The 21,696-nt window shown below is 41.9% G+C and overlaps 1 protein-coding gene across 8 annotated transcripts in view; it reads right to left on the minus strand.

The window, feature by feature from the left end:
* The window catches only part of PLEKHG1 (pleckstrin homology and RhoGEF domain containing G1), a 248,937-nt gene that overhangs the window by 52,655 nt on the left and 174,586 nt on the right, over positions 1-21,696 (minus strand). For all 8 annotated transcript variants that reach the window (XM_033235072.1, XM_033235074.1, XM_033235073.1 and 5 more), the window contains 2 exons: positions 18,787-18,887; positions 1,652-1,721 (listed from right to left, as the gene is read on the minus strand). In XM_033235072.1, coding sequence (XP_033090963.1) covers positions 1,652-1,721; positions 18,787-18,887 — 171 coding nt within the window. The remainder of the gene's footprint in view (positions 1-1,651; positions 1,722-18,786; positions 18,888-21,696) is intronic.

The raw sequence follows: 21,696 nt of genomic DNA on the forward strand, positions 1-21,696 counted from the left end.
AAGCGAGAGCTAAGCATACGCTGGAACATCTTTAATCAACTTGTGATTACAGTTACCAGTAAAAGCCCAAACATTTCCGAAAGCTTCTACGTTGTTTATGTGCTGTGGTTATTCTAACATATCTCCTTTGATATACTCAGCATATCTTTTTACCCATTTCGCCTTCTTTCATTTTTCTTCTTTTTTTTCAAATCCCTATCCAATTTTGACACAGGCAACTGTGAAAAGGATTGTAAGTTTCAGCTTACACCTGGGTAAACGTGTGTGCACAAACATTTTACATGTGAACACACACACACAAAGTCAGGAGAGTTTTATATACGAGCCCACGGATTGCCTTTAAGGAACTTTGCTCCAATAAAACCCAGGGTGTTGTGTTTGGAAGCCATCTGGATGGATCTGCCGCCATCAGAAATGACCCTGTGGAACAGTCCGGAGCCAAGTCAGACTGGAACCACATCTCCCAGTTCACACCCGACTCTGGAGCTCGAAATACAGTGCTAATTCCCAGTGGGTCTCAAAGCACCATCATAAACTTTTATTAAACCTTCGTGCATTTCAAACTACAACTGCAGAAACCACATGAAAGTCTGCTGCAAAACAATTTCTGCTAAAGGCTTTCCAAACAAAAGCTGTTGAATGTTTAAGATAATTTAAACGAGACAGGAATCTCTATATACTAGGTAGCATGCTGAGAAAGTAATGTAGGAAAGGCTCGCCGGGTAGGTTTCAGAATTCCATCTCCTATTCCAGTTCAGAGCACGCGCTCACTGTCATTTAAGCTTTGAAAGTCAAATCCTTTCCTTGTATTTTTCGAAACCATTGATGCAGCTTAAGAAAACAGTGGAAGAGTACGTTTTTTAAAATGTAGGAGATTAATTCTGCTTCTCTCTATCCCTCAAAAGATAATTATCTATATTAAAGATAATCATAGAGACTAGGCTGGTGCCACATATATTATACGTAAAATATTTAGATTCTCTTGGACTTTCACTAAAACTAAACTTTCACTTTCACTAAACTAAACCAGTTTAGTGGTATTTTATATTTTTCTAACATTCATCTTCTTTTTTTTCTTTTGAGACAGAGTCTTGCTCTTGTCGCCCAGGCTGGTGTGCAATGGCGTTATCTTGACTCCCGCTGCAACCTCCACCTCCCGGGTTCAAGTGATTCTCCTGCCTCAGCCTCCCGAGTAGGTGGGATTACAGGCATGCCACCACACCTGGCTAATTTTTGCATTTTTAGTAGAGACGGGGTTTCACCATGTTGGCCAGGCTGGTCTCGAACTCCTGACCTCAGGTGATTCGCTCGCCTCAGCTTCCCAAAGTGCTGGGATTACAGGTGTGAGCCATAGTGCCTGGCCTATTTTTCTAACATTCTTCTACTCCGGGCTGTCCCCTCCCAAGCTTTAAGTTTTTCCCAGCAAAGAGTCACATTATTCAGTTACTATACAAGTTCTAGAAAAACTACGAGATTAGTGTCTCCCTGGCTCCAGGAACAATACATTTTTGCTACTCAAACAAACAAACCAGAGAAAGATCAGTGGCTAACTCTATCTGATATGAAACAAACCAGTCATTTTAACTTTAAAATGAAAAATTCTGTACTCTGTATCTGTCTCAGTTGGCCCAGAAGGATGAACCCTGCTTACCTTGGACACAAAACACTCTGCTATGGCCACAGGATCATTTTCACAGTTTTCCAAATCTTGCAGAAGTTCACTAATAAAAAAAATAACAGCCAGGAAGTATTAGATTGTAGTCTTCTGGGTGAGTATATTTTGTATAATTTAAAAGTTTAAACATTTCCATGGCATTTACAAGGAATCATATAATTGGGTAACTGAGGACCTGCTGTCATTGTATCCAATGACACAATGTTTACAATGATACAATGTAAGGGACTTGTCCAAGGTCATGCTGGAGCAGGGGATTAAACCCAGGTCGAACCCGCAGTTCTCCCACCAGAGCTAAGCCCTGCCTACCTTTAAGTTTTGCAGACATTTGTCATCATCTACATGAATGCTCATTGATGCTCATTCAGACATCAAATAGCTGCCTGGGTCCCAGGTATAGTGTAAAGGATTAGGAACACATCAGTGAGCAAAGTGAGATATGGGCTCTCGGGGGTCCCCAACCATTTTGGCACCAGGGATCGGTTTCGTGGAAGACAACTCTTCCACAGACTGGATTGCAGGGATGGTTTTGGGATGATTCAAGCATATTACACTTATGGTTAGATTCTCATAACCTAGATCCCGCGCATGTACAGTTCACAGACTGGTATTGGTCTGTGACCTAGGGGTTGGGGACTACGTGGCTCTGGTCTTATGGAGCTTCCAATCCATTGGAAGAGTCAGGCATTCAATGAAATATCACACTAACGAATACAAAATTATAATAGAGATAGTGTTTTAAAGGAAAGATATGTTAGGAAGGGAAATATCTTTCCTCAAATGTAAACCCACGTTATTTTTTTTACTGGGAGTATCATTATTTTAAGTAACAGCATAATACTTCATTGTGTGACTGTACTGTAATTAATTCAATGAATCTCATACTGTTGGATAAAATTCTATATATGGAATTGATGGGTCAAAGAATATTCTTAGTGTAAATGTTAACACATTTCTAAATTGCACTCCACATGAGTTATATTAATATACACTTTACTATGCTAAGTGTTTATTTTAATGAGCCATATGTTATATATTTAATAAAAAGTGAAGTAGTTCTACAGGAATTATGATAAAAACAAGCAGTTTCTGGTTCTCTGCTTCTCATTCTCGATGGGCACTGCCCAGAAGCATTTTTGATTCTTTAGGCTGTTTCTGCTCTAAGAAGGTCCATGTCTCTAAGCATGCTGATAATGCATTCTCATTATTTTTCAGTTTTATTATTTTTTATTATTTACTTCTCAGTTTCCCCAAACTTACCCTTTTGTCTTCTCAATAGTTCTAAGATGTCTCTCTCTCTCTTTTTTTTTTTTTAATTTTAGAGACAGGGTCTCACTCTGTCAACCAGGCAGGTCCTCCTGGGCTCAAGTGATCTTCCTGAAGTGCTGGGTAGTGTGAGCCACCGTGCCCAGCCTTCTCAACTAGTTCTGTTATGTAATTTGATTCGATTAAATGTCAGAATTTACATCTTTAAGACTATGTAAGTATTATGCCCTGTTAGTCTTAGAGTATACCATGATTTCATTTCCTTTCTTAGAGAACCATGTTTTCCCTGGAGTTAAAATTGTTTCTCTTATTTTTTCCTTTTTTCAAGATAAACACCATTAATTTATTAGCAAGTTGTGTGCCAGAAGTATAAGTCTTGTCTCACTGTGTTCAAATATATATTCTATGGTTTGCATTTCTTTCTTGGTGACCTCTGCTCCAACCTGGACAGGCTGCTCTCCAGGCCTGCTGGTTCTTTCATCAACACCATCCTAATGCTAGCCTTCACTAGTCTCCTGTATTGCCATTTCCAATGTATTCCTTCCTTTGGGAGATTATAAAATTGAGCAATAGCTTTCTGAGTATGAGTAACAGGAGGTATGCTTTCTGAGACTCTTCCCATTTCAAAAATGTTCTCCCTTCACACTTGGCTAATAATGTCAGTAGATATAAAAGTCTTGGTTGGAAGTAATTTTCTTGGAGTATTCAGGGAGCTATTTGTGTACCTGTTGATTTATAGGTTCTAATGCTGCTATTGAGATTCCAGTATCATTCTGATCCCCAGCCCATTCTGAAAGCTTTTAGAGTTTCTCTTAGTTGACATAATTACAAAATTTTGTGATAACAGGCTTTGGGTGGGTCTTTTTCATGCACTGAGCCAGTGTACAAATTTGGGAAATGATCTGGATAGCAGTTCTCCAAGTGTGGTCTAAGGACCCCTGGGATTCCTGAGACGAGACCCCTTTAGGAGGTCCACAAGGTTGGACCTCATAAAAAATACTGGGACATTATTAAATTTTTAAACTTTCATTCTCTCATGAGAGTACAGTGAACTTTTCCAGAGGCTACATGACGTGTGATATCACAACAGATGGAAACTTGAAGCAGATATGAGAATTCAGCTGTCTTCTAGTAAGTCAGGCAGTAAAAAGATCTGTAAAAATGTAAAACAGTTCCAAAACAAACAAAAAAATTTAGTGGAAAAAGTAGTAAAATTATTTTTCTAGAAATAGGTTGGACTTGTTTCTTTTTTAGTTTTAAATAAATAGATATCTTAACAGGTTCTCAGTTTTCGTTTCTCACGTGGCAAACAAAACACAATAAAACACAAACAAAAAGGCTTTTTGGGTTCTTCGTAATTTTTAAGCATGTAAGAGATCCTGGACCAAAACACTTGAGAATCTCTGCTCCTGGCTGGGGGTGGTGGCTCACGCCTATAATCCCAGCACTCTGAGAGGCCGAGGCGGGCATATCACCTGAGGTCAGGAGTTCGGGACCAGCATGGCCAACATGGTGAAACCCCATCTCTACTAAAAAATTCAAAAATAGCCGGGTGTGGTGGTGCACACCTGCAGTCCCAGCTACTCGGGAGGCTGAGGCAGGAGAATCGCTTGAGCCTGGGAGGCGGAGATTGCGGCGAGCCGAGATTGCTCATTGCACTTCAGCCTGCATGTCAAAAGCGAGACTCCATATAAAAAAAAAAAAAGAAAAAGAAAAAGAAAAATCTCTGCTCGTGAATTATGTCTTTGATATTTCCTTCCTTCCAGTTTTAAAGTTCCTATTATTCACATATTGGATCTCCTGGTTTAATATGCTAATTTTCCTTATTCTTCCTCTTCTACTTTCTATCTTCCTGTTTATTGTTCCATTTTTTTTTTTGGTAGGGAGAGACCTCCACTTTGTTTCCCATCTGTTTTTCCCCCCATTTCTTGTATTGACTTTTTGTTTGTTTCAATCATCAGATTTTCAATTTCAAAGTTTTTTTTTTTTTTGAGACGGAGTCTCACTCTGTCACCCAGGCTGGAGTGCAGTGCCACCATCTCGGCTCACTGCAAGCTCTACGTCCCGGGTTCACGCCATTCTCCTGCCTCAGTCTCCCTAGTAACTGGGACTACAGGCGCCCGCCACCACGCCCAGCTAATTTTTTGTATTTTTAGTAGAGACGGGGTTTCACTGTGTTAGCCAGGATGGTCTCGATCTCCTGACCTCGTGATCCACCTGCCTTGGCTTCCCAAAGTGCTGGGATTACAGGTGTGAGCCACCGCATCTGGCCTCAAAGTTGTTTTTTTTTAAAACATGCTTTTTGGATGTTTCTTGCTTATGCTTCTGTTCTTATTTCATGGGTGCAAAATCTTCCCTTATTTCCAAAGATGCCATGGTGATGATAATGATTTTGTACTTTTCTTTCCTGTTCTTTGTTTTCTGCTGAGCTCCCTTTTTGATGATTTCAGCTTCTGTCATTCATATTAGACACTGCTCTCAAATTCTGAGTATCTTCATTTGTCCTTTCATATTTGAAAATGAGCCACAACGTCAATCACGAACTCTTCGCAGGGATGGAGTTTATCATGTGGTGTTCCTCATTCCAAGGCAGTGGTTCTGAAACTTTTGGCGTCAGGACCTGTTTATACTCTTAACAAATTTAGTGAGAAGAGTAGCATTATTTCCCATTTTTGTAAATTTTTAATCTCTAACTTAATAGAACATAGCTGGATTCTCATATCTGCTTCTGCATTCTATCTGTTGCAATCTGTTGTTTTAGTTGAAGTATATAGGAAAAAAATCCAGCCTCACACAGATATGTTACTAGAAAAGGAAAGAGTATTTTAATGGCCTTTCCAATTAAGTATGGATAGCCCACTAATATCCTTCATATTACACTGAAACTCAGCAAGCGGTAATGGATTAAAGGCCTGTTTGAGTCTGACACCACATCAGTGCACTATACTGTTATTTTATTTATTTTATTATTATTATTATTTTTTGAGACAGAGTCTCGCTCTGTTGCCCAAGCTGGAGTACAATGACGTGATCTGGCTCACTGTAACCTCCACCTCCCGGGTTCAAGCAATTCTCCTACCTCAGCCTCCCACCACCATGCCAGCTAATTTTTGTATTTTTAGTAGAGACGGGGTTTCACCATGTTGGCTGGGCTGGTCTTGAACTCCTGGCCTGAAGTGATTGGCCTGCCTCAGCCTCCCAAAGTGCTGGGATTACAGGTGTGAGCCATCACACCTGGCTACTAAACCATTACGTTAAAATCCAGTGGCCTATCTTGTATTTAGAAAGGATCTTTTAAAACAGTCCCAATTCCAAACATTTTTCTCCATATTCCTATAAAACACTCCCTTTGTAAGATCAGAAAATATAGTTCTGATATTTATATCATTTTCTTTTATAGAAAGATAGGTGTGATTAAATTAACTCTTTTCCCACTTAGAAAAAAAAGTTCAGCTCTCTGCCAGCCCTCTTTTAATTTTACATAAGCATGCTCTTTGAGGCTGAAGCTAATCTGACTGGTTTTCTTTTCTTTTCTTTTTTTGGAGATGCAGTCTCGCTTCTTCACCCAGACTAGAGCGCAATGGCACAATCTTGGCTCACTGCAACCTCCACCTCTCAGGTTCAAGAAATTCTCCTGCCTCAGCTTCCCCATAGCTGGGATTACAGCCTTGTGCCACCATGCCCAGGTACTTTTTGTATTTTTAGTAAAGACGGGGGTCTCACCCTGTTGGCCAGGCTGGTCTCAAACTTCTGACCTCCAGTGATCCACCCACCTCAGCCTCCGAAAGTGCTGGGATTACAGGCGTGAGCCACCGTGCCTGGCCTAATCTGATTTCCAATGTGAAAATAAAATATAAAAACTGTTCTTGGCTGGGCGCAGTGGCTCATGCCTGTAATCCCAGCACTTTGGGAGGCCAAGGCAGGCAGATCACGCGTCCAGGAGTTCAAGTCCAGCCTGGCCAACATGGTGAAACCCTGTCTCTACTAAAAATAAAAAAAATTAGCTGGGCGTGCTGGTGCATGCCTGTAATCCTAGCTACTCAGGGGGCTGAGGCAGGAGAATTGCTTGAACCCGGGAGGCAGAGGTTGCAGTGAGCTAAGACAGTGCCACTGTACTCCAGTCTGGGTGACAGGGTGAGACTCTGCCTCAGAAAACAAAACAAAACAAAACAAACAACAACAACAACAAAACCTGTTCTTGGAGTTATCTCTAAACAGAATATCACAGTCATCTGAATCATCAGAATCGTCTATTTCAGAGAAATTGGATTCATCAGTTGAATCTTCGGCCAACAACCATTCAAGAACGACATTAACATCCTGCGTAGGAATGCTATGTTTTCTAGGATTTGACATTTTCAGCAATCGAGAATTACTATATTTTGTAAATAGAAATACCACTACTAAAAACAGAATGCTATAAAGAGAATGATGTCTTTTGTTTCCAAAGTCGATATAGTGGAGTGATGTGAAAAGCGAGATATGTCATGGTAAAGTTATCTCGGGGTAAACGCTGCACCTGTGAGCACCGCTGTCCAGTATTCTCAGGGCAAATAGGAAAAGGGTTGAAGGAGTGTTGAAACTGCATCATTCTGACCTGAATACTGGATGAGATAAGACAAAAGGTCTAAGAAAATAGTAGCCAGAGGACCGGGTGCGGTGGCTCACGCCTGTAATCCCAACACTTTGGGAGGCCAAGGCGGGCAGATCACAAGGTCAGGAGTTCGAGACTAGCCTGGCCAATATGGTGAAACCCCCGTCTCTACTAAAAATACAAAAATTAGCCAGGCATGGTGCTACTCGGGAGGTTGAGGCAGAAGAATCACTTGAAACTGTGAGGTGGAGGTTGCAGTGAGCTGAGATCGTGTCACTGCACTCCAGCCAGGGTGAGAGAGTGAGCCTCTGTCTCAAAAAGTAAAATAAAATAAAAGAAAAAGAAAATAATAGCCAGAGAAACATTTTTGGGCCAGTATTTTCCATTAGTAGAGGATGGGGTGCTCTGGATGTATTGTATCCTGGTTTTTCAGCGTAGGTCCTCTCTCTTAGCAGGGAAGAACTGTGAGCAGACTCCATCATGTTCTTTCTTTCTTTCTTTCTTTCTTTTTTTTTTTTTTTTGAGACAGAGTCTCGCTCTGTTGCCCAGGCTGGTGTGCAGTGGTTGGTGTGATCTCGGCTCACTGCAACCTCCACCTCCCGGGTTCAAGCAATTCTCCCTCAGCCTCCTGAGTAGCTAGGACTACAGGTGCCCGCCACCACACCTGACTAATTTTTTGTATTTTTAGTAGAGACAGGGTTTCACCGTGTTAGCCAGAATGGTCTTGATCTCCTGACCTCGTGATCCGCCGGCCTCAGCCTCTCAAAGTGCTGAGATTACAGGCATGAGCCACCGCGCCCGGCCTTGTTATTTCTCATACTACAACAGAAACACTTCTTGGCAGGCCAGGCATGGTGGCTCACACCTGTAATCTTAGCACTTTGGGAGGCCGAGGCAGGTGGATCACCTGAGGTCAGGAGTTTGAGACCAGCCTGACCAACATGGTGAAACCCTGTCTCTACTAAAAATACAACAGTTAGCTGGGCATGGTGGCGCATGCCTGTAATCCCAGCTACTCGTGGGGCTGAGGCAGGAGAATCACTTCACCGAAGAGGCAGAGGTTGCAGTGAGCTGAGGTCGCACCATTGCACTCCAGCCTAGACAACAGAACAAGACTCTGTCTCAAAAAACCAAAACAAAACCTTCTTGACAATCTTTAACCCCCTATGTTTTAAACTGAATGTTCAGATTGCCTCCAAGCTTTAGTTTCATCTCACGAGGGGACGTGCTGGTAGGAGGCAGTGTCTCAGGGGACCCAGCCAGGCTCCAGGTGTACCTCACCTGTGAATGAATGCCTAGCACTCGTTGCTCAAGAACCACAGAGCTGGGAGGACACTCAGATACCTTCAGTTCCGACCCCTAATTTCTTTTTTTTTTTTTTTTTTTGAGAGGGAGTCTCGCTATGTCACCCAGGCTGGAGTGCAGTGGCCCGGTCTCGGTTCACTGCAAGCTCCGCCTCCTGGATTCTCGCCATTCTCCTGCCTCAGCCTCCTGAGTAGCTGTGACTACAGGCGCCCACCACCACGCCCGGCTAATTTTTTGTATTTTTAGTGGAGATAGGGTTTCACTGTGTTAGCCAGGACGGTCTCGATCTCCTGACCTTGTGATCTGCCTGCCTCAGCCTCCCAAAGTGCTGAGATGACAGGTGTGAGCCACCAAGCCCAGTCCCGACCCCTAATTTTAAGGTGAGGAAACCATGGCTTGTTAAAGGAGGTAGCTTACCTTAGGTCACACTGCTAATAATGCATGGCCACAGCCATGGTTAGATTCAGGCCTTCTGAATCCCAGTCCTGTACTCTCCTAGAAACACATGTATTGAAAGAATTGTTTGCTGTTCCACTCAAGGCTGAGGGCCAGACTCCACACTGTCATATCTTCAACACGGTACTGCCTACCAGACAGGTCTTATTTGAGTTACCTGGTCAACTTTCCTTTACAACCCTTTTCTAAAACAGGATAAACACAATAAAATGGGACTAGTAAAGAGGAAGTAATGGCTTTCTCTCATGCTCTTGTCACTGGGCCTATCATCCCCATGAAGCTGTTCCTATCTACTTTGTTTGCTTGCTATTCAATAAGCAATTGCTAAAAGACTGGATGTCAGGTAAGGAGGTTACAGGGGTAAAGAAAGTGGACAAAGGCCCTGTCCCATGTGTTTATGTTCTGATCACAGGCAAAAAGTACTAATAAGTGTGAATAGACAACATAATACCACATTGTACTATGTGATATGAAGGAAACAGAGGGTAGTATGATAGAGAGCAACAGAGGCTGGGCAAGGGTGAAAGAAGGTTAGGACAGTCAGGGAAGGTTCTCTGAAGAGGTGATATTTGAGTGCAGGAAGACTTGGAAAAGAAAGTCATTTAAGAATGTGATTGCAGGCTGGGTATGGTGGCTCACGCCTATAGTACCAACACTTTGGGAGGTCGAGGTAGGTGGATCACCTGAGGCCAGGAGTTTGAGACCAACCTGGTCAACATGGTGAAGCCCCCTCTCTACTAAAAATACAAAAATTAACCAGGTATGGTGGCGAGCGCCTGTAATCCCAACTACTTGGGAGGCTGAGGAGGGAGGGGCGCTTGAACCTGGGAGGCGGAGGATACACTGAGCCTAGACTGCACTACTGCACTCCAGCCTGGGCAACAGAGAGAGACTCTGTCTCAAAAAAAAAGAATGTGATTGCAAACCAGGATAGAATGAGCTTGGTGGGTTCTCCTGTGAGGTACACAAAGGAACCCACAGTGGCTGGAATTTGGTGGGCAACAGAGAGTGTGGCGGGATAGAGGAAGACATCTCGCTATAAAAGATATGCAAACACACAAAGTACTATGGGAGCACACTGGGGGCCCGGAATGCAGTGCATCAGCTACTGAAGACACTCCTAAATACCAGACACGGGACAATTCTACAGTTACAGTCTCAGGGGGTGGAGACTATGGATTTCTCATTGAATCAGTCATGTGCACTAGGATTGCATCAGTGTGGCTAATGTGCAACCGCACATGTGTACCAGGACTGCATCAGTGTGGCTAATGTGCAACTGCACATGTGCACCAGGACTGCATCAGTGTGGCTAATGTGCAACCGCACATGTGCACCAGGACTGCATCAGTGTGAGTAATGTGCAGCTGCACATGTGCACCAGGACTGCATCAGTGTGAGTAATCTGCAACTGCATATGTGCACCAGGACTGCATCAGCACGAGTAATGTGCAACTGCACATGTGCACTAGGACTGCATCAGTGTGAATAATGTATAACTGCACATGTGCACCAGGATTGCATCAGTGTGAGTAATGTGCAACTGCACATGTGCACCAGGATTGCATCAGTGTGAGTAATGTGTAACCGCACATGTGCACCAGGACTGCATCAGCGTAAGTAATCTGCAGCTGGACATGTGCACCAGGATTGCATCAGTGTGGCTAATGTGCAACCCCACATGTGCACTAGGAGTAAGAAATAACTCACAGATTGTGTTTTGTATTCAACGAGTCATCTTGCCTTCAGGATTTGGATGTTTTCTCTTTTCCTTGAGTGATTATTTTAAATATTTTCTCCTTTTTGAGTAGGACTGTTAAAACAATTACAAAATTTCCTACTTGAGCTCAAGTCCCTTAGTTGGGTGGGAAATGAGAGGACACACTGTTCTCTTTTACAGAATATATCCCATGTGAAGCTTTTCTGACCCCTGATGTGAACTTTGAGGCAGGAATTGTATTATGACCTTGAATCTTCTATTGCTTTACACTGAGAGAGATTCAAGGATGTGGCCCCTCCCCTTCCGGTCTGAGCAGCACTTCCTTTTCCCATTGCCTAATCAGCTGGCATTTTAACCCACTGCATCCACAGAGACACATATGCACGGAAGAGAAATTACTCCAATAATTTCACTCATACTTTCCAGGCACTGTTCTGGAAAAGTCCAGTTGAAAAAAGTGTGGGCAAAAATATCTCTGCCATTGTGTAGAAGTCAGACATTTTGGTGGTATGAAAATGCACTAAAAAAGAAAATGATTCCACCTTCTTTTGCCTTGCTGTTGTACGAATCCCATGATTTCACTCCCTAAATTACATTGCAAGGGGAAGCAAAAGCGTGGCCCAAAGAATTTCTTTTGTCTTCAGACATGTGTTAGTTGCTCTGTAAAGTCCCCCTCAGACAAAATTAATTGCACATTCCTCAGCATTCTCAAAGCATTCTGTTCCTTCCTTGATTATGTGGCTTATTGCCTCTGTTGTACAATGGTGTCATTCATCCTTACACTATTACACTAGTCCAGGGTTTCATGCAGAGTAATGACTCAACATAGGTATACTGAATAAAGAAAAGAGTTGAAGGAAAAAGGAAGGTTTTACTCTGATCTGAGGGAAGGAGAGAGCTTGGGTGATTTTAATCTCCTAAGAAACAACTGAATGTCTAAAATCAGACATTCAATATGGGGGAATGATCTTTATTTCCTCAGTCTTCATTCTTAAAGAAAGGCTCAAATTACCATTTAGGTAACGTTTCTGTATTCCAAGAGAGGGGTACTTTCTTTTTAAAACTTGGCATTTCTTTTTTGGTTTGCAGTAAAACACGTTTTTGGATTTTAGGGGGCTGACTCAAATGAGGAAAGTGGTTTCTTTTGACTAACCCAGTTTCCTGACCTTGTGGTTATTTATTCCAGACACCAAACCAGAGACTTAAATTTCTAGGTTATCATAGGGATGCTAAGAGAAAGAGATATTTAGATATCAAAAAGTACACAAAAATACATTTTCAATTGTATTCCAAAACATTTCATGATGGAAGATTTTGTGAAATAGCAATTTAAATCTGGTCATATACCAATACTGACCAAAGATAGGACAAGGAAAGAAATTATATACTATTGTCATTTATGAACATGCCTGAAAAAATTATTTAAAAAATATAAATAAATTGGGCTGGGCACAGTGGCTCCCATCCCAGCACTTTGGGAGGCTGAGGTAGGTGGATCAAGGAGTTCGTGACCAACCTGGCCAACATGGTGAAATCCTGTCTCTACAAAAACACAAAAATCAGCTGGGCATGGTGGCATGTGCCTCTGTAGCCCCAGCTACTTGGGATGCTGAGGCAGGAGAATCACTTAACCTGGGAGATGGAGGCTGCAGTGACCCAAGATTGCGCCACCGCACTCCAGCCTGGATGACAGAGTGAGACTGTCTCAAACAAAAATCAAACTAATCAGTGCCTAAATATACAAAACATCGTGACTGGGTAGGTTTATTCTAGTAATGTTACATATGATTCAAATCAGATCCCCTATTAATATTTACCACATTATGAATCGAAAGAGTAAAATCATATGCTAACTTTATTAAAGGCATACTAAGCATTGAATAAAATTCAATATTCACAATAAAATCTTAGCAAAATAGGAAAAATGTTTGTCTAAATCCATAGCAAACATCACACTTAATGGCAAAACATTCCTGCTAATGCCAAAAAGAAGATAAGGATGCCAACATCTGAACAATGTTGTATAGGGAGACTTGCCCAAAGCAATAAGACATGAAAAAGACAATAAAGGGTAGAAGAATTGTAAAAGACGACAAAAAAGCTTCCTCGTTTTCAGACATCATTGTCTACACAGAAATCCAAGAGATCTATGAACCACTCTTAGAACAGGAAAGTTGAGAAAGTTTGTTACAGTTTTGACATATAAAAATCAAAAGCATTGCTAGATGAGAATAATAGCCAATTTAAACAATAGAAAAAATGTTCTAGTCCAAATAACATCAAAAGCTATAAGCATTTAGGAAGAAAGTTTTAAAAGTCACATGTATTAAAAAAACATAAAAGTTACATGTATGACTGTGATGGAGAAATTATAACACATTAAAGAAACTTTTAAAGGCTTGCTTGAAGGCATATGTTTATGGATGGAATGACAGTAATGTAAAGATATCGATTCTGTCAATTAATCTATAAAATTTAATGCAATTTCAATAAAAATCCCCACAGAGGCCGGGTGCAGTGGCTCAAGCCTGTAATCCCAGCACTTTGGGAGGCCGAGATGGGCGGATCACGAGGTCAGGAGATAGAGACCATCCTGGCTAACACGATGAAACCCCGTCTCTACTAAAAAATACAAAAAAAAAAAAAAAACTAGCCGGAAGAGGTGGCAGGCACCTGTAGTCCCAGCTACTCAGGAGGCTGAGGCAGGAGAATAGCGTAAACCCAGGAGGCGGAGCTTGCAGTGAGCTGAGATCCAGCCACTGCACTCCAGCCTGGGCGACAGAGTGAGACTCCGTCTCAAAAAAAAAGAAAAAAAAAAAATCCCAATAGAGTAGTTCAAAGAAATAACAAATTTAAAAAAAAACTCCTTGACAGTGCAGAGTCAAGAAAAGCTAAGCCAGTGTTGAAGAAGAGCAACATATGTGGGCTTGATCATCAAAATAGTATGGGACAAGAATGGGTGGGCCAGTGAAAGAGAATACAGACCCACACATCCATGTAAGTCTTTTTATTTTTATTTTTTGAGATGGAGTCTCGCTCTGTTGCCCAAGCTGGAGTGCAGTGGCAAAATTTTGGCTCACTGCAGCCTCTGCCTCCCAGGCTCAAGCAATTCTCCTGCCTCAGCCTCCTGAGTAGCTGGGATTATAGGCGCTTGCTGCCACACCTGGCTAATTTTTGTATTTTTGGTAGAGACAGGGTTTCACTGTATTAGCCAGGCTGGTCTCAAACTCCTAACCTCAGGTGATCCACCTGCCTTGGCCTCCCAAAGTACAGGGATTACAGACGTGAGCCACTGCACCCAGCTGAGAGAAGTATTTTTCAAATCAGTGGCTAGCCATATGGAAATAAGAGTTTAGATTTCCTACCATACACCATGCCTCCATCAGTGTTAGGCACATTAAGGACAAACGTGAAAGACAAAATTTTAAGACTTTTAGAAAAAAATAGAGTATATTATGCCCTGAGATTGAAAGGACTTTAAAAAAACACACAACATAAAACCTACATACTATAAAAAGTATACTTAGTGTAGTCGAACTTACACATTATACAACTTATTTTCAAATAAACCATATTTAAAGTTAAAAGGCATGTCTCATGGTAGGAGATATTTACATCTCACATAATCTGCAAAGATCACTAGCCAAAATTCATCAAGAACTCCCATATAACAATAAGAAAAAGAAATATCCCAATAGAACAATGGGCAATGGATATGAGCCAGAAAACTACGGAAGAAATAAAACTGGCCAACAGGAAAAGATGCTCAATTTTAACGCAATTGGCAAAATGCAGAGATAGATCATCACCAATGGATAATACATAGCAGTTAAATGAACTAGAGCTATAAATCCCAAAAACAATGTTGAGTGAAAATCACCTATAAGTTGACACCATGTATGCCATGTTTGAAATAGGTGCATGTGACGCTTCTTTTATTTTTTTGAGACAGGGTCTCGCTCTGTTGTCCAGGCTGGAGAGCAGTGGTGCCATCATAGCTCACTGCTGTCTCAAACTCCTGGGCTCAAGTGATCCTTCTGCCTCAGTCTCCTGTGTAGTAGGACCACAGGCATGTGCAACCACGTCCCGCTAACTTTTTTATTTTTTGTAGAGATGGGATTTTGCCATGTTGCCCAGGCTGGTCTCACACTCCTTGGCTCAAGCAGTCCTCTCACCTGGGCCTCCCACAGCATGTTACACATTTTAAATAAATACTCATATATACAGTAATGGCAACAAAACCATGCTTGGGAAGGAAACACCAAGTTTTGGATGGCAGTTCCAGCATAGTTATGTACTAAGCCAGATTACTCTGGCTTCCCTGAGCCAATTCTGCACATCTCTTCTTAATTCCATGTTCAGTGATGTTGTGTTAGTAACTTGAAATCTGCTGTGATGGGAATGTTCATACCACAGAAATCAAAAAACATTATAAATTCCAGATCCTCCCTCCCCTTTCCCCATGCTGGAGAACTGGTTTACCAACACATCAGTGTGCTGTTCCTCACGGAGCGGAATGTGACTAGGGAAGGGGATATAATTGGATTCAATATTGTTTATAATGTCTTTATGCTTCAAACAAATTTTAAAGCAAATAAGGCACAAAGAAAGGAGTAATATGACAGATTCCCATGAGCCACGCCCGACTCTCTGACAGAATGTCTTTCTGTGCTTTTCTGTCTTTTGGAAATCTTCGCTGAAAAAAGAAACCTAGTCAGTTGAATTTTTCAGGCCAACATAATATCATTTCTTTATGCCCTCTTTAATTTTAGATTTAAGTCTTGCCTAGTTGGTCACAGTATTATTATATTATTTTGAAAAACTTGGACCTGAACAGAAGCTGAAAGTTATTATTTCAAGCCCCAACCACAGATTTGCCAGATAGGTATATCTTTGAAATCGACACACCTATCGATTGGTTGAACCCGGGAGGCAGAGGTTGCGATGAGCTGAGATCGCACCACTGCACTCCAGCCTGGGTGATACAGTGAAACTGTGCCTCAGGGAAAAAAGAAAAAAGAGAGAGAGGGAAAAGAACAGAGACGTGATTCAGGAATGTAAATCTCAGTCACCTAACTTCTGCAGATTGGGGTCCACTGCAAAGATCACTTCTTGCTAACTCGTTCGTTCATTCATTCATTCATTCATTCATTCGAGATGGAGTCTCACTCTGTCATCCAGGCTGGAGTATAGTGGCATGATCTCGGCTCACTGCAACCTCCATCTCCTGGGTTCAAGTGATTCTCCTGCCTTGGCCTCCCAAGTAGCTGGGATTACAGGCATGTGCCACGATGCCTGGCTAATTTTTTTTGTATTTTTAGTAGAGATAGGGTTTTGCCATGCTGGCCAGCCTGTGATCTGCCCACCTCGGCCTCCCAAAGTGCTGGGATTACAGGTGTAAGCTACCATGTCCAGCCTCATTCTTATCTTTCTTTAAATTAGGAGACACATAAAGATTTAAACTCCAGGGATTAAAAGCCCCTCCTGGAGTAAGCCACACTTCATGAACCAGAGAAGCAAGGCTCCACTCTGGCAAGAGGGCACGTGGCTGAATGCCTGGGGTTTGGAGTCAGAGAGGCTCAGATAATGCATATGAAATGAAAATGCACCTAAAGCTCTATGGCCTCTGGTATGGAGCAAGCACTCTATAAATATGCCTTACCATCAACTCACAGCCAAATCACAGAAGACCTAGGCCAGGGGCCTCCCAGGATCTAGCCCTCTTGCTTCCTTCTGGGTTACAGGGCCATTAGCAGGCTCTGGAAGGAGAAACTATGCAGGGGCTCACAGGATTTTATCATCAGTGATTGCACGATGAGGGCTGGCTTTCACACCAGCACATTACTAACGAACATGTAGACTCTGGATTCTCCAATTCAGTTTCTACGCCCTCTCTCTATTTTCTTTTTATTTTGTTTATTTATCTAGACTGTGTATCTCAACCATGGCTGCACATTCCAAACACTTGAGGACCTTTGAAAAATTCTGATATTCTGGCCCCACCTTGACCAACGAGTCAGAATTTCTGAAGGTAGGATCCAGTTTCCCAGGTGATTCCAGTGGGTAGCCCAGGTTGAGAAATACTGATGCAAAATACACAAACTGTTTTTCAAAGTCTGTGTCAAATGAAAAAAGTTCTGTGGTAACACTGACACTTCCTACATCCTAGGCTTTCAGAATTAAAGGATAAGGTATTTCAAGTCAAGGAACTTGTCTCCCACAGGTCAGGCTTGTGCTAGGTGTTGGGATTCAAGGGTGGCAAAGGAGATGTGAATCCTGCCCTCAAGGAGCTCACATTTACCAATTTTAGTAAGCCAAGATGGGTAGGACTGAGCTTGTGTTTACAGCTGAGTCATAAAATGACAGGGCACTGCAGAACTTTATAATGGGATTTCACTATCGCAAAGTCAAGAACATCATGGGCTTATATTTTGGTACTTCCTCTGTGCTGGCACTTTAGGTTTATCAGTTCACGGGAGCTTCACCGTAACCATATGAGGGAGATTTTCCTATTATTTCCATTCCTTCCCTCAATACAAGTTTGGATGCCTCCTATGGGCCAGGCACCATTTTAGACACTTAGACAGTAACAAAACAGACTCCTGTCCTTGTGGAGCAAGTGTTTTGTGAGTCAGGGTGGAGAGGAAAGAAACAACAGGCATAGTATAAAAGTTGATCATATAGTATGTTAGAAATTGATGAGTGCCATGAGGAAAAGGACAAGTGGAGAAGGTAAGGTATATGTGGATACTCAGGGAGCCTCAGCGAGAAGGAGTTGAGATACAGGGGTTAATTTCATTCCCTTTAAAGATTCACCCAACACATACAGGGGGCTTTGCTGGGATGCACAGTCACGTATGTTGTACACTAGCTCCTGTGCTCTTAACCAGACTACTAACTTGTCTTTCCTTTTTTTTTTTTTTGAGATGGAATCTTGCTCTGTCACCCTGGCTGGACAGATTGCAGTGGTGCAATCTTGGCTCACTGCAACTTCCACCTCCTGGGTTCAAGCAATTCTCCTGTCTCAGCCTCCTGAGTAGCTGGGATTACAGGTGTGTACCACCATACCTGGTTAATTTTTATATTTTTAGTAGAGATGGGGTTTCACCATATTGGCCAGGCTGGTCTCGAACTCCTAACCTCAAGTGATCTTTCCACCTTGGCCTACCAAAGTGCTGGGATTACAGGTGTCAGCCACCGTGTCTGGCCCTAACTTTTCTTTCAAGCAGCATTAATATAATGACTTATTTATTCACTCTCTGTCTTGTTTACTATTTAAATTTTCTAGTCCAGTGTCTGCTACATACTTACATTTTTAATTAAACTGATTATTTGAAATTATCAATTCAATTGAATTATTATGTTATGACTTGAACTATGTATTGTATGTTTACTGTGTCCAGCCCACTCCCCAGGTAGAAGAAAAGTTATAGAAAATCCAGTGTAGCTGGGGATCTCAGAGACTAAGCAAGTACATATTCTTGGATGTCCTGTTCATGTCATGTTGTGGAAGAAAAGATGTCATTGTCCCACCAGGGCAAATAGGTTTCTTCTCTGAGCCAGGAGGATGGAGAGTAAGAGAATATGGAATATATGTGAGACTCATAAGGAAATAAGGATACTTCTAAGTAGAAAGCTTCATGACACAATAGCCCACAAAAATGTATAAAGATGAGTCAGGGCTTACAGGTAAAGTTTCTCAGGCTGCATTCATTTGAGAAATGTTCATAATGTTCCTATGGGAGAATGACCTTTTGAATATTAACTTACCTATTGAAGTGGTAGATATCCTGTATGTTTCCAAAAAGGGCTGATCTTTCTTCGGTCCCCAGGGGAAGTTTTGTTTGGTCCCTGATGCAGTCAAGGTAATCCTGTGAGATCAATGAGAAGGATGCCTTAAACACTCATGTCCTTTCCAAGTCACCTTTAATTATGTCCAGTGAATCTTTCATATCTGTTTCAAGTAATTATTATACTAATGTGCTCATTAACTCTGAGAGTACACAGTTGCTCTCTTATTACTGGCCCTAATACTCACCTATTTATAGAACGAAGAGTTTTAGCAAAGAGAAAGAGTATGGTATACATTCTATCTACCCCCCAAATATATTAGAGCTTCCCTAGATGGGGCTACAGGGACCACAGTGCCCACAACGTCAGTTTTGCTATAACCACATCGTCCGCTGTTTCTTTGACTGATTGGTGTGATAAAAACATACTCTAAAATTCATATAGTGAAAAGGCAGAAATAAAAATTCTGAACTGACAGAATTGTTTTAAACATAACCTTTAAGTCACAAAACTATCTGTTGTTAAACTATAGAACCAAATTCTTTTTCAAATACCAACTTATTTTTTTTAAGTGAAAAAAATAAGCATATAATTTACTTATGCTCTCTGCTATGCTGTGTTAATGAGCCATGAAAAACTCTCAATTGATTTTATATGTTTTAACACAGAAATAGCTCCCAGGCAGATCTGCTGTGGATTCAGACCCACAGTGGGTTAAACTGACGTGGCTTAGAAGCAATTTGAACTGCTGAGAAAGATGAAGGCTGCTTTCTGCCCCGTGTATGCTAAAGAGTTCATAACTGAGTGTTCCCCTTTCCCTAGCAAGACTTGAAAAAGGATTCTGTAGGAGGCAGGAACACAATAAAGAAAAAACAGCTGAAATAACGTAAAGTAAAAAATAAATATAGTCCTTGCCCTAGGCTGAACGATGAAGTATGGCTCCCTCCCAAATGCAACATGGCGGTCTGCGGCATTTAGAGGAAGTAACTCTGTGAAAAGTCAAGCAGACCAGGAAAATCCCAGCACCGCAGCCGCATTCCAATGTCCAACAGCAAACACTGTTGTGTTTAGATGCAGCTAGAGAAAGGAGAAGCTGAAATATAAGAACCATTAGATAATTGTTTCTTATACCTTTTATTAATCCACCTTCATTCTCTCATGTTCTTTAGGTTCCTCCAATGCAAAATAGGCAGGGCTTTCATCATTAACTTTCTCAAACAGCACATTTCACAGTTTGCATCAAATTAGGTTTCATTCCAGTTCTTTCATACTAAAATCACTGTCAGGCATAAACCAATGTTCATAAACTTTTTTTCAAAACAAGCTCTGTGGTAACAACTTTTCTTCTTAAGAAAGTAGTCACCGGCCAGGGGGCGGTGGCTCAAACCTGTAATCCCAGCACTTTGGGAGGCCGAGACGGGCGGATCACGAGGTCAGGAGATCGAGACCATCCTGCCTAACATGGTGAAACCGCATCTCTACTAAAAAATACAAAAAACTAGCCGGGCGTGGTGGTGGGCGCCTGTAGTCCCAGCTACTTGGGAGGCTGAGGCAGGAGAATGGCGTGAACCTGGGAGGCGGAGCTTGCAGTGAGCCGAGATTGCACCACTGCACTCCAGCCTGGGCTACAGAGCAAGACTCTGTCTCAAAAAAAAAAAAAGAAAGTAGTCACCTCAATAAGAAAGTAGATTCAAAAGATTTAAAAGTAGTTGGCAATAAAATCCCCAAATAGCTTGGCCTGTTCTCCTTACTGTTTTTTTGTTTTTGTTTTTGAGACAGAATCTCTCTCTGTTGCCAGGCTGGAGTGCAGTGGCACAATCTTGGCTCACTGCAACGTCTGCCTCCTGGGTTCGAGCAATTCTCCTGCCTCAGCCTCCCAAGTAGCTGGGACTACAGGCACGCACCACCACGCCCGGCTAATTTTTGTGTTTTTGATAGCAACAGAGTTTCATCTTGTTGGCCAGGATGGTCTCGATTTCTTGACCTCTTGATCCGCCCACCTCGGCCTCCCAAAGTGCTGGGATTACAGGCATGAGTCACCACACCTGGCCCTCTCCTTACTGTTATAAATGGAACAATCATAAGAGCTTGAGTACCTGCATAGGACAGGCCCAAAAAAGACGCAAAAAGAAAAACAAATGGAGGCCAGAATTGAAAGAATGGTACATTTTGAACAACATATAAACCATACACTCCCTCAAAATAAATATATTCATCGATATTTCTGTTAAATACACATGGTCCAAAAGGATGGACTAATACTCAACGTGCAGTGACTGTTTGTATTTAATAGCAGCTTAAGAGTTTGCTGGACATTTTGGGGGGCATATTGTACACAAAATTAAGAAGGTAAAACAGAAGGATGTAGATAGGCATGAGCCACACCAGCAATGGCAGGATGAGGGGTGGGGCAGAGGTGGCGGATGCAAGCCACATTCACCTGGCTGAATTCAGAGGCTCCGCAGTGGGGCTGAAAGCGAGAATGAACAATCCTTTCTCTTACTTCAAGTGTTAAGCTTGCTCATTTGCAGAAACCTGATACTAAATTCTTCATGTGAGAGAAAGATTGAGTTAAGGGGCTTAAAGAATTTCATCTGGGGTTACAGACAAAGAACCGTGGCCTGCATCCAACAACTGATGGCCCATCGCCAGCTCAAAGAGGTTCAAAAACCTCAGAGTCCATGACAGAGAAACTAAATTTTAAAAGTTGCTTGTTTTCAGAAATTATTGAGAAAACAGATCGTGAGGAGTCCACATTTTTGTAGATGACTCTAGAAAACAGATCAAAGTTGTATGGTCATAACTAGTTCCCTCCACTGATCACAAGCACATCTTTTAAATATAATACTTTAACCCAAGACTAGTTCCTGAAAACTATGGCAGCATGCC

Source organism: Trachypithecus francoisi, unplaced genomic scaffold (assembly GCF_009764315.1).
Source record: "Trachypithecus francoisi isolate TF-2019V2 unplaced genomic scaffold, Tfra_2.0 Lachesis_group15, whole genome shotgun sequence".
Lineage (NCBI taxonomy): Eukaryota > Metazoa > Chordata > Mammalia > Primates > Cercopithecidae > Trachypithecus > Trachypithecus francoisi.